Below are 12918 nucleotides of genomic sequence, written 5' to 3'. Positions count from 1 at the left end.
GTACCTGATTGGTCTCACAATACTGGATTGATCTTCCTGAAGGGCAGCAACCCCTACTCCAATGTCATTCACATCGATGGCTACTTTAAATGCTTTGCATGCTTGTTTGTTATACTGTTTAAAATAAATACTGCACTAAAAGTTTGGTAGGATCTTTCAATTCCAAGAACCTCGTAATTTCCTGTTGTATTGTGAGAATGGGGAATTGTGCTGTTGCTTTTAGCTTTGCAGCTCTAAGTAGTACTCTTCCAAGATCTACCACCCTGTCCTGGATTGGTCATTTGGGCCTTAGCAGGCTTGCTGATTATGAGATTGACCATTAGGTCAGCTTATTGTATTTTCTGGCTTCAGGTTTCTCCCATAATGTCCAGGGAAGTGCAGATTAGGTTGATTAGCTATGGGAAATGCAGGTTACAGGGATAGCGTAGTGGGTGGTTCTGGGTGCAAAGCTGTTTGGAGGGTCGATGCAGACTCAATGGGCTGAATAGCCTGCTTCCACACTGTAGGGATTCTATGATATAAGAATGCCCCAGGATGGTGAGTGCCGAACCAGAGAACACAGCTTAAAAATATGGGGAAGACCATTTAGGACAGAGATGAGGAGAAACTTCTTCACCCAGAGAGTGGTGGCTGTGTGGAATGCTGTGCCCCAGAGGGCAATGGAGGCCCAGTCTCTGGATTCATTTAAGAAAGAGTTGAATAGAGCTCTCAAGGATAGTGGAGTCAAGGGTTATGGAGATAAGGCAGGAACAGGATACTGATTAAGGATGATCAGCCATGATCATATTGAATGGTGGTGCAGGCTCGAAGGGCAGAATGGCCTACTCCTGCACCTATTGTTTATTGTCTATTGGTTAATGGGATAATTTTAAACTGGTCACCTTCCTAAGACTGGGTCTCAGACACATTGTTATTGTAATAATGAGGGATCTGCATTGTCTCCCTTCAGCAACACTAATTTTACAATTTCAATTGTGCCACTATTTAGATTACGATTTGGTTTTCATTGTCTATCCAGAGGCTGTTTCACAGTTGCCATGGGCACCGTTTTGGTCCATTTTATTTTTCCTTATGATGTTCATGCTGGGAATCGACGGTCTGTTTGCAGCTTTAGGTAAGCATGACATTACTTAACCAGTCCCTTTGTAAAGGAATGTGTTATAAATACATCAGGCACAGTTCGCACATTGGTAATACTGCACAAAACCAGGCTAATGCTCTTGGAACACTGTTCAAATTCCATTACATGTCAGTGGTAAAATTTAAATTCAATTCCTGGCAACAAATCTGGAATTGATAGCGAGTCTGTAAAGTTGTTCATGCAACTATCATTGAAATGTCATTATAACCCACCCAGTTCCTTTAGTGAAGGAAATCTGCCTTCCTTACCTGGTCTGGCCTACACCTAACTCCAGATCCATAGCAACATTGTTAGCGCTGAAAGGTCCACTGATCGACCTGGTAAGCCTTCAAAGGACAATTAGAGATGGACAGTAAATGCTAGCTTTACCCATTACAATTACCACATGATTTTCTTCAAAATTAAGATCATGGAAGATTTTGCAATAATTAAGATTATAGAGAATAAATTACTCTTCTTGATGTGGTAATGAATATTCACTATATTTCTATATTAATTCTCAGCACATATCTTAATGGAGACTTAGGCTGTGTTTTATTGAGCTAAAGACTATATTCACTTGTGATTCAAAGGAAGTCATAGAGATGTACGGCATGGAAACAGACCCTTCAGTCCAACCCGTCCATGCTGACCAGATATCCTAAGTTAATCTCGTCCCGTTTGCCATCTCCCTGTAAACTCTTCCTATTCATATACCCATCCATATGCCTTTTAAATGTTGTAATTGTACCAGCCTCCACCACCTCCTCTGGCAGCTCATTCCTTCGCGCACCACCCTTTGTGTGAAAATGTTGCCCCTTATGTCCATTTTAAATTTTTCCCCTCTTACCTTTACACATATTCCCTCTAGTGTTGGACTCCCTCACCCTGAGGAAAAGACCTCGGATATTAACCCTATCCATGCCCCTCCTGATTTTAATAGACTTCTATAAGGTCAGCCCTCAGCCTCCAATGTTCCAGGGATAATAGCCCCAGCCTACTCTGCTTCTCCCTGCAGCTCAAATCCTCCAACCCTGGCAACATACATGTAAATCTTTTCTGAACCCTTTCAAATTTCACAACATCCTTCCTATAACAGGGGGACCACAATCAAACAATATTGCAAAAGTGCCTTATCAATGTTCTGTACAGCAGCAGCATGACCTCGCATATCTTATACTCAATGCATTAACAAATAAGGGCAAGCTTACCTGTGTCTCCACTTTCAAGGAACTGTGAACTTGCACTTCAAGGTTTCTTTGTTCAGCAATACCTTTCCATTACGTGTATAAGTCCTGCCCTGACTTGCCTTTCCAAAATGCAGCACCCCACATTTATCTAAATTAAAGTCCATCTGCCACTCATCGGCCCATTGGCCCATCTGATCAAGGTCCCATTGTATTCTGAGGTAACATTCTTCGCTGTCCATTACACCTCCAATTTTGGTGTTATCTGCAAACATACTAACGCACCTCCTATATTCACATCCAAATCACTTATATAAATGATGATAAGCAGTAGACCCAACACCTTTGTGTCACTGTCACCCCATCCTTTCAAAAATTGTGGGGAAGCAATGGCCCAATGGTATTATTGTTAACTATGAAGACAGAATATCACCAATTTTTTGGAAACCCAGGTTTGAATCAGGCCCTCGGCAGTGGTGGAATTTGAATTCATTCAACAAAATATGAAATTAAGAATCTATTGATGTCTGTGAATCCATTGTTAATTGTTGGAAAAACCCATCTGGTTCAATAATGTCCTTTAGGGAAGACAATCTGCAGTCCTCACTTGGTCTGGCATACATGTGACTCCAGACCCACAGCAATGTGGTTGACTCTCAATTGCCCTCTGAAATGGCCTAGCAGGCCACGCAGTTGTATTAATGAAATCTGACAGACCACTGGCATCAATGTAGGCACCAGAAAAGACAATGGCAGAAACAGCCCTGTTGATCCTGCAAAGTCCTCCTCACAACCATTTTAGAGGGCTAGTGACAAAATTGGGAGAGCTGTCCCACAGACAAGTTAATCAACGACCTGACATTGTCATACTTACAAAATCATACCTTACTGATAATATCCCAGACACCACCATCACCATCCCTGGATATGTCCTGTCCTTTCGGTAGGACCAACCCAGCAGAGATTATGGTATAGTAGTACCGAGTCCATAGGGAGTTCCCCTGGGAGTTTTCAACATTGAATCCAAACCTCATGAAGTCTATGGCTTCAGGTTACACTAGGGCAAGGAAACTTCCTGCTGATTACCCCCTGCCATCCTCTTTCATGGAGAAGTTGGCACGATTCCTTGGAAATTCCTTGGGAGATAGCTACCCCAGCAATGTTGGGAAGAGCAGAATGTGGCCTCATTGCTCAGACAGTTATCCTGCATCACAAAAACTTGAGAGCTCCAAGAATTCTAGAATTGCATCCTGTTACCATTTCTAAATGATTCCAAAGTCTTTAAGAGTTCAATTGCCTTTGATAAGAGTCCACAATTTGCCAATGACTACTTCAAACACTTTGTAAAAATTCTGGCCTGAAGATTGGCCAAACTAAATTAAACAGCAACCAGCATCTGTCAGCTATAGAAAACAGTGGAAACCAAGGTCAAAGAGGTCACAAAGGTTCAGAGGGAACCAGTTGTGACTAGTCTGAGGAATCTGTATTGAAGACACTTCGATCAGACTTTCTGGCACCTTGATTTCCAACCAGTGCCTGAGGATGTTTATACCTCCCTGGCATGACAATAGTGAAGGGGTTGGCCTGGCCTTATTGGATACTTTGAACTCCATTCATGAACCTATTGGCCAAAGGCCACAGAACATTCTGAAATTTCAAAAGCAAGTGGGATAAACACACATACCTGGAAGTCACTTCCTCAATGAAGTCTCGCAGCAGTTACTCAGACATCCAGGAAGTGTGAAATGGTCCTCATTTCCTATTTGTTTATACCGTTATGAGAATCCTTACAAGTTGTAGATGAAATATCGTGTTATGGCTATTAGCAGGAGACAATAATCTCTTGACATAGAATACGTTAACAGCAACTATTTCAAGGAACTAAGCTGAGTTGACTGACTTGAAGGAACAGACTATTAACCAAGAAATGTGTTAAAAGCATGAGAGCCTCCTCCAAAAGCTACATTCAGGAGCACAATTAGATTTTGGTAACTGATATACTGAACTCACCTGTCAAGATCTCAAAAAGCATTGAACTGGAGCTCATTATTCCTTATTGAAGTGTTTAATTTTTCCAACAATCTTCACCTCCTTCCGTACCATAATGTGTCACTTTTATCTTGGGAGGGAGAACGTGGTCGATCAAGGGAGCTGTAGTTTACTAAAGATGTTGAATCTCTTGTCAAGAGGAAGAAGGCTTATGTTCGGATGAGACGTGAAGGCTCAGTTAGCTCACTTGAGAGTTACAAATTAGCCAGGAAAGACCTAAAAAGAGAGCTAAGAAGAGCCAGGAGGGGGCATGAGAAGTTATTGGCAGACAGGATCAAGGAAAACCCTAAGGCTTTCTATAGGTATGTCAGGAATAAAAGAATAACTAGAATAAGATTAGGAGAAAGTGAGGACTGCAGATACTGGAGATCAGAGCTGAAAATGTGTTGCTGGAAAAGCGCAGCAGGTCAGGCAGCATTCAGGAATCTGATTCCTGAAGAAGGGCTCATGCCTGAAATGTCGATTCTCGTGCTCCTTGGATGTTGCCTGACCTGCTGCGCTTTTCCAGCAACGTATTTTCAGAATAAGATTAGGGAGAGGAAAGGGAGGTTGTGTGTGGATTCCTAGGAGATAGGAGAGATGCTCAATGAATATTTTTCATCAGTATTCACACCGGAAAAAGACAATGTTGTCAAAGAGAGTACTGAGACACAGGCTACTAGACTAGTTGGGACTGACGTTCGCAAGAAGGAGGCGTTAGCAATTCTGGACTGTGTGAAAGTAGGTAAGTTCCCTGGGCTGGATGGGATGTATCCTAGGATTCTCTGGGAGCCAGGGAGGAGATTGCAGAGCCTTTGGCTTTGATCTTTATGTCATCATTGTCTGGAATAGTGCCAGAAGACTGAGGATAGCAAATGTTATTCCCTTGTTCAAGAAGGGGAGTAGAGACAACCCTGCTAATTATAGACCAGAGAGCCTTACTTCTGTTGTTAGTCAAGTGTTGGAAAGGATTATAAGAGAGAGTATTTATAAACATCTAGAGAGGAATCATTTGATTTGGGATCGTCGACATGGTTTTGTGAAGGGTAGGTCGTGCCTCACAAACCTTATTGAACTCTTTGAAAAGGTGACCAAACAGGTAGATGAGAGTAAAGCAGTTGATGTGGTGTATATGGATTTCAGTCAAATGTTTGATAAGATTTCCCATGATAGGCTATTGCAGAAAATACAGAGGCGTGGGATTGAGGGTGATTTGGTGGTTTGGATTAGAACTTGGCTAGCTGAAAGAAAACAGAGGGTAGTGGTTGATGGGAAATGTTCACCCTGGAGTTCAGTTACTAGTGGTGTACCGCAAGGATCTTTTTTAGGTCCACTGCTGTTTGTCATTTTTTATAAACGACCTGGATGAGGACATAGAAGGATGGATTAGTAAATTTGTTGATTACACTAAGGTTGGTGGAGTTGTGGATAGTGCCGAATGAAGTTGCAGGTCACAAGGGACATAAATAAGCTGCAGAGCTGGGCTGAGAGGTGGCAAATAGAGTTTAATGCAGAAAAGTGTGAGGTGATTCACTTTAGAAGGAGCAACAGGAAAGCAGAGTACTGGGCTAATGGTAAGATTCTTGGTAGTGTGGATGAGCCGAGAGATCTCAGTGTCCATATACGTAGATGCCTGAAAGTTGCCACTCAGGTTGTTAAGTAGGCACATGGTGTTTTAGCTTTTATAGGTGGAGGGATTGAGTTTCGGAACCATGAGGTCATGCTGCAACTATACAAAACTCTGGTGCAGCCGGACTTGGAGTATTGCATACAGTTTTGGTCACCACATTATAGGAAGGACATAGAAGCCTGGGAAAGGGTGCAGAGGAGATTTACTAGAATGTTGCCAGGTATGGAGGGAGGAAAGGCTGAGGGACTTAAGGCTCTTTTCATTGGAGAGAAGAAGGTTGAGAGGTGACTTATTTGAGATATATAAGATGTTCAGAGGATTAGATAGGGTGGACAGTGAGAGCGTTTTTCTTCAGGTGGAGATGGCTAGCACGTGGGGGCATAATTTTAAATTTAGGGGTGATAGATATAGGACAGATGTCAGAAGTAGTTTCTTTACTCAGAGAGTAGTAGGAGCTTGGAAGGCACTGCCTGCAACAGTCGTAGACTCGCCAAATTTACAGGCATTTAAATGGTCATTGGATAAACATATGGATGAAAATGGAATTGTCTCAGATAGGCTTCAAATTGGTTTCACAGTTCGGCGCAACATCGAGGGCTGAAGAGCCTGTGCTGAACTGTAATTAGAATCCCTACTTGTGTGGAAACAGGCCCTTCGACCCAACAAGTCCACACCGACCCTCCGAAGAGTATCCCACCCAGACCCATTCACCACTCTCATGCACCTAACCTATACATTCCTGAACACTGTGGGCCATTTAGAAAGGTCAATTCACCTAATCTTTTGGGTTGTGGGAGGAAACTGCAGCAAACTCATGCAAACACGGGGAAAATGTGCAAACTCCACACAGACAGTCGCCAAAGGCTGGTAATGTTCTATGTTCTGTGGATGTGAGGAAAGGAAGGCAATTCATTCATGTCTCCTGAATATTCAAAACAATGGGTAGAAAACTCCAAACACCGCCCCTGTTCTGTACAAAAAATTGTGTCCAGTGCCCAAAGTCCAAGATTATCAAAGAATTCGAGAAAAAGAAAAGTCTAATCAAATGCAGTTGTCTAACTATATTCGGAATCACCATAACAGTAAGTATCTCAAATTGATGAAAGGGGAGAAGGTGTGAGTTCAAGACTAGGGTAAGAAAGGAGTAGTTGACAATCAACAGAGATCTTATTTAGTACATTCTGTGGAAACTACTATAGATAAAAATAGGAGGGATCTTATTTTTAATTGTTGGACACATTTGAATGATCCAGATCTTGAGCTGGAAATTCAGAAAGAACCAAATGCTACTAAACTCAATGTAGTTGAAAAGTGTGGCATTGGAAAAGCACAGCCGGTCAGGGAGCATCCGAGGAGCAGGAGGATCGACATTTCAGGCATAAGCCCATCGTCAGGGATGTGGGGGTGGGAGAAGGGGGCTGAGAGATAAATAGGAGGATGGGGTGGGGGTGGGGGTGGGGATGCGGGGAAGGTAGCTGGGAAGGCGATAAGTAGATGCAGGTGAGGGTGATGATAGTTCAGAGTGGAGAGTGGAGCAGAGAGGTGGGAAGGAAGATGGACAGGTAGGACATGGTTAAGAGGGTGGTGCTGAGTTGAAGGGTTGGATCTGGAATGATGTGAGGGAAGGGGAGATGAGGAAACTGGTGAAATCAACATTGATGCCGTGTGGTTGGAGGGTCCTAAGGCAGAAAATGAGGTGTTCTTCCTCCAGGCTTCGGGTGGCTTGGATTTGGTGATAGAGGAGGCTGTGGACTTGCATGTCCTTGGTGGAGTGGAGGGGGAATTGAAGTAGTCAGCCACAGGGCAGTGGGGTTGTTTGGTGCGTGTATCCCAGAGATGTTCCCTGAAACGTTCCGCGAGTTGGCATCCCGTCTCCTCAACGTAGAGGAGACCACATTGAGAGCAGCATACAGTCTAGACGATGTGTGGGTAAATGCAGAAAAATCTCTGCCGGATGTGGAAGGATCCTTTAGGGCCTTAGACAGAGGTGAGGGGGGGTGGTGTGGCCGCAGGTTTTACACCTTTTGTGGTGGCAATGGAATGTGCCAGGAGTGGAGGGTGGGTTGGTGAGGGCCATGGACCTAATGAGGGAGACATGGTGGGAATGGTCTCTGCAGAACACAGATAGGGGTGGGAAGGGAAATATGTCTCTGTTCGTGTAGTCTGACTGTAGGTGGCGGAAATGACGGAGCATAATACATTTTATTTGGAGATTGCTGGGGTGAAAAGTGAAGACCAGGAGGGATCTATCTTTGTTGCTGTTGAAGGGGTAGGGTTCTAGGGCGGAGGTGCGGGAATTGAAGGAGATGAGCTGGAGGACATTGTTGATCACATGGGAGGGGAAATTGTGGTCCTGGAAATAGGAAGCCATCTGGGATGTCCTGGAATGGCATTATTCTTCCTGGGAGCAGATATGGCAGATGTGGAGGAATTGAGAGAAAGGGATAGTGTTTTTACAGGAGGACGCAGTGGGAGGACGTGTAGTCCAGGTAGCTGTGGGAGTCCGTAGGTTTGAAATAGGCTTAGTAGGTCCCTTGGTCCAGGAAATCCAGTCTCTTTACATGTCCATCCACCATGGCAAAGGCCTCCAAGCCCTCCATTTCATCCTCTCCCACCAATCCATCCAATACCCCTCCACCAACACTCATTCGATTGGCTGAACTGGTCCTCACCCTCAACAACTTCTCCTTCAAATCCTCCCACTTCCTTCAGACCAAAGGGGTAGCCACGGGCACCTACATGGGCCCCAGCTATGCCTGTGTCTTTTTCAGATACTTGGAACAGTCCATCTTCTGCAGTTACACTGGCACCATTCCCCACCTTTTCCTCCACTACATTAATGACTGTATCAGCACCACCTCATGCTCCCACGAGGTGGTTGAACAGTTCACCAACTTCACAAACTCCTTCCACCCTGACCTGCAGGTTCACCTGCACCATCTCGGACACCTCCCTCTCCTTCCTGGACCTCTCTTGTCTCCATCTCCGGCAACTGATTCAACACAGACAACTACTTCAAACCCACCGACTCCCACAGCTACCTGGACGACACCTCCTTCCACCCACCTCCTGTAACAATGCTATCCCTTACTCCCAATGTTTTCACTGTATCTGCTCCCAGGAGAAGTAATTCCACTCCAAGACATCCCAGATGGACTCCTACTTCAAGGACCGCAGTTTCCCCTCCCACATGATCAACAATGCCCTCCAACCCATCTCCTCCACTTGCTGCACCTCCACCCTTGAACCCCACCCCTCTAACCACAACAGAGATAGAACCCCCACCACCACCACCAACCCCCACCCCACTCTTCACCTTCCACCTTACTAATCTCTGGGTTCAGTGCAATGTCCTCCGCCACTTCTGCCACCTGCAATCAGACCCAACCACGAAAGATATATTTCCCTCTCTAACCCTATTAGCATTTAGTTGAAACTATTCCCTCCATGACTCCCTCATTAGGTCCATGCCTCCCACCAAGCCATCCTCCACTGCCACCACCTTACCTTGCCACCGCAAGAGGTGTAAAACCTGCACCCATACTTCCCAAATCACCTCCATCCAAAGCCCTAAAGGATCCTTCCCCATCTGGCAGAAATTTTTCTGCACTTCCACACACGTCATCTACTGTGTCCTCTGCTCTCGATGTGGTCTCCTCAACGTTGGTGAAACAGGCCGCCAACTCGCGGAACATTTCAGGAACATCTCTGGAACACCTGCACCAAACAGCCCACTGCCCTGTGGCTGACCACTTTAACTCCCCCTCCTACACCACCAAGGACATGCAAGTCCTGGGCCGCCTCCACCGCCAGATTCTAGCCACCCGATGCCTGGAGGAAGAATGCCTCATCTTCCACCTTTGGACCCTCCAACCACACAGCATCAGTTTCCTCATTTCCCCTCTCCCCCATCTCATCCCAAATCCAACCCTCCAACTTGGCACTGCCTTCTTGAACTGCCCTACCTGTCTATCTTACTTCCCACCTATCTACTCTACCCTCCCATCCAACCTATCACCATCACCTCCACTTACATCTACCTACCGTCTTCCCAGCTATCTTCCCTCAGCCCCATACTGACTCCAACATCCTATTTATCTCTCAGTCCCTTTCCCCATCCCCACATTCCTGATGAAGGGATTATGCCCAAAAAGGTCGACTCTCCTGCTCCTTGGATGCTGCCTGACCGGCTGTGCTTTTCCAGTGCCACACTTTTCAACTCTGATCTCCAGCATCGGCAGTCTTCACTTTCTCCTAAACTCAGCAAAGGCCATGCAAGCATGAGGCTGGAATTCAGAGAAAGATGACTGAATTTTTGTGTGTGACTAGAGGCAGTTGTCAGGGACGTGAGAGGCAGTGAGGGTGTGTGTAAAACAACATGTGAAAGAAAACAAATATCACAATGAGTGAGAAAATGTCACATTGAGGTTGAAAGAATACATTGGCCATGAGCATGTGAATAGTAACTCACATAGTAATTGTATATATGAGTGTTTGTACAGATTGCACTTCTGACACAGTGATAGTATACCTATCTCTGAGCCAGAAGCCCTAGGGCGCCAGCACATCTCTGAACACGTTGATTAAAAATATCTGTCAGAAAACATGTTACCAAAAACGTTGATCATGTCTTTGTTACAGTTCCTTAATGTGTAATGCACTACTTACTGTCTGAACTAACTACTGACTCAACAATCAGTCCAAGACTCACTAACAACCAACTTTTCAGCAACAAACATGATATGTCATTTTCCATTCTTTCATCTAAGTCATGATAAATTTTGTGGAAATCTCAGATATGTATGGATTTGTTTTTTCCTATCAATTGGAGTAAATACCCATTATTCCAAACTCTCTCCTTCCTAACTCTTAACTAAATTCCTATGTATTACAAAGAGATACTAATAAGGCCAAGTGAGTCCGAAGAGAAACACAGACAAATGATTCTGGAAATTCACATAAATTGGATTCATGTCGGTCAACTCAAAACCAGATGAATTAAACAAGATGTACCCATGTTGGACTAAATCCACGTTGCCTCTTCCTGTCCAAATCTCAGTTGATCCCAGAAAAACAGTCTCTGCATCATAAAACTCCTCTACCTTTGATGCAAATAGGTTTAGCCATAAATGTAGTAATATTCAGGTTTGGATGCTGTAAAAGATTGATAGCCTGAGAGTCTCTCCAATAACTGAGAGAGCAGACTCATGGTAAAATGGAACGTGTCTCCATCTGCCCCTCTGGTCTGCTCAGTTTTAGTACCTGTGTAAGTTTTTTTTAATTAATTACTGATCGCAGATAACAATTTTCATTTTCCCAGAAAATGTCATAACGGTTCTGCTGGACAGGTTTCCGGAATATCTACGATCAAAGCGCTTTGCTCTGACAATTGGCATTTGCGTGTTGTTTTATTTGTGTGGCCTTGTGAGTGTAACACAGGTAAATTGCTCCGATAATTTGTTCTGAGTTTTTGTATATTGCTTGTTGTAGCTAGGAAGTTAAAGCTTCAAATTATTTAGAAATAAAGAAAGACTGTGATTTTGATAGCAGTTATTTTACCATTTGTGTGATAATGTGCAATGTTGCTATATTGATGACTGCATTGGTGCCACCTCGTGCTCCCGCAAGGAGGTTGAGCAGTTCATCAACTTCACCAATACATTCCACCCCGACCTTAAATTCACCTGGACCATCTCTGACACCTCCCTCCCCTTCCTGGACATCTCCATCGCCATTAATGACGACTGACTTGACACTGACATTTTTTACAAACCCACCGACTCCCACAGCTACCTGGATTACACCTCTTCCCATCCTACCTCTTGCAAAAATGCTATCCCGTACTCCCAATTTCTCCGCCTCTGCCTGATCTGCTCCCAGGAGGACCAGTTGCACCACAGAACACACCAGATGGCCTCTTTCTTGAGAGATTGCAATTTCTCTTCCCATGTGGTTGAAGATGCCCTTCACGTCCCATACCTCTGCCCTCAAACCCCACCCCTCCAACTGTAACAAGGACAGAAACCCCCGGTCCTCACTTTTCACCCTACCAACCTTTGCATTAACCGCATCATCCACTAACATTTCCACCACCTCCAAACGGATTCCACCACCAGAGATATATTTCCCTCCCCACCCCTTTCTGCTTTCCACCAAGACCGTTCCCTCCATGACTACCTAGTCAGGTCCACGGCCCCCCAACAACCCACCTGCCCATCCTGGCACCTTCCCCTGCCACCACAGGAATTGCAAAACTTGCACCCACACCACCTCCCTCACCTCCATCCAAGGCCCCAAAGGAGCCTTCTATTTCCATCAAAGTTTTACCTGCACATCCACCAATGTCATTTATTGTACCCATTGCTCCCGATGCGGTCTCCTCTACATTGGGGAGTCTGGATGCCTCCTCGCAGAGCGCTTCAGGGAACATCTCCGGGACCCCGCACCAGTTCCTCCCCCCCCCCCCCCCCCCATTTATCTCTCCATCCCAGAGACTCCATGCCCGAATTCCTGATGAAGGGCTTTTTGCCCAAAACGTCAATTTTCCTGTTCCTCGGAGGCTGCCTAACCTGCTGTGCTTTTCCAGCACCACTCTGATCTAAACTCTGGTTTCCAGCATCTGCAGTCCTCACTTTTGCCTAGTTGATTTTAACCTAACTGCAAATCCTCTTGCAAGGATGCCTACAATGATGCTGTGGGACTGAGTGGCTCTGTCCATTCTCCTGTTACTAAATATAGAACCTGAGATCTTGTAGGAGAAAGTGAGGACTGCAGATGCTGGAGATCAGAGCTGAAAATGTGTTGCTGGAAAAGCGCAGCAGGTCAGGCAGCATCCAAGGAGCAGGAGAATCGACGTTTTGGGCATGAGTCCTTCTTCAGGAATTCCTGAAGAAGGGCTCATGCCTGAAACGTCGATTCTCCTGCTCCTTGGTGCTGCCTGACATGCTGCGCTT

General features: G+C 45.0%; 1 protein-coding gene across 1 annotated transcript in view; it reads left to right on the top strand.

Annotated features, from left to right (window-relative positions):
* Positions 1 to 12918, top strand: part of LOC148148839 (sodium- and chloride-dependent neutral and basic amino acid transporter B(0+)-like) — a 69418-nt gene that overhangs the window by 43811 nt on the left and 12689 nt on the right. Inside the window, exons 8-9 of the mRNA XM_087991808.1 lie at positions 989 to 1114; positions 11286 to 11404. Coding sequence (XP_087847934.1) covers positions 989 to 1114; positions 11286 to 11404 — 245 coding nt within the window. The remainder of the gene's footprint in view (positions 1 to 988; positions 1115 to 11285; positions 11405 to 12918) is intronic.

Source organism: Chiloscyllium plagiosum, unplaced genomic scaffold, assembly GCF_037043375.1.
Source record: "Chiloscyllium plagiosum isolate Xiang-an unplaced genomic scaffold, Cpla_swu_hap1 HiC_scaffold_11, whole genome shotgun sequence".
NCBI lineage: Eukaryota > Metazoa > Chordata > Chondrichthyes > Orectolobiformes > Hemiscylliidae > Chiloscyllium > Chiloscyllium plagiosum.
The sequence above is the reverse complement of the archived record's forward strand: the minus strand, read 5'-3'. Positions and strand labels throughout refer to the sequence as shown.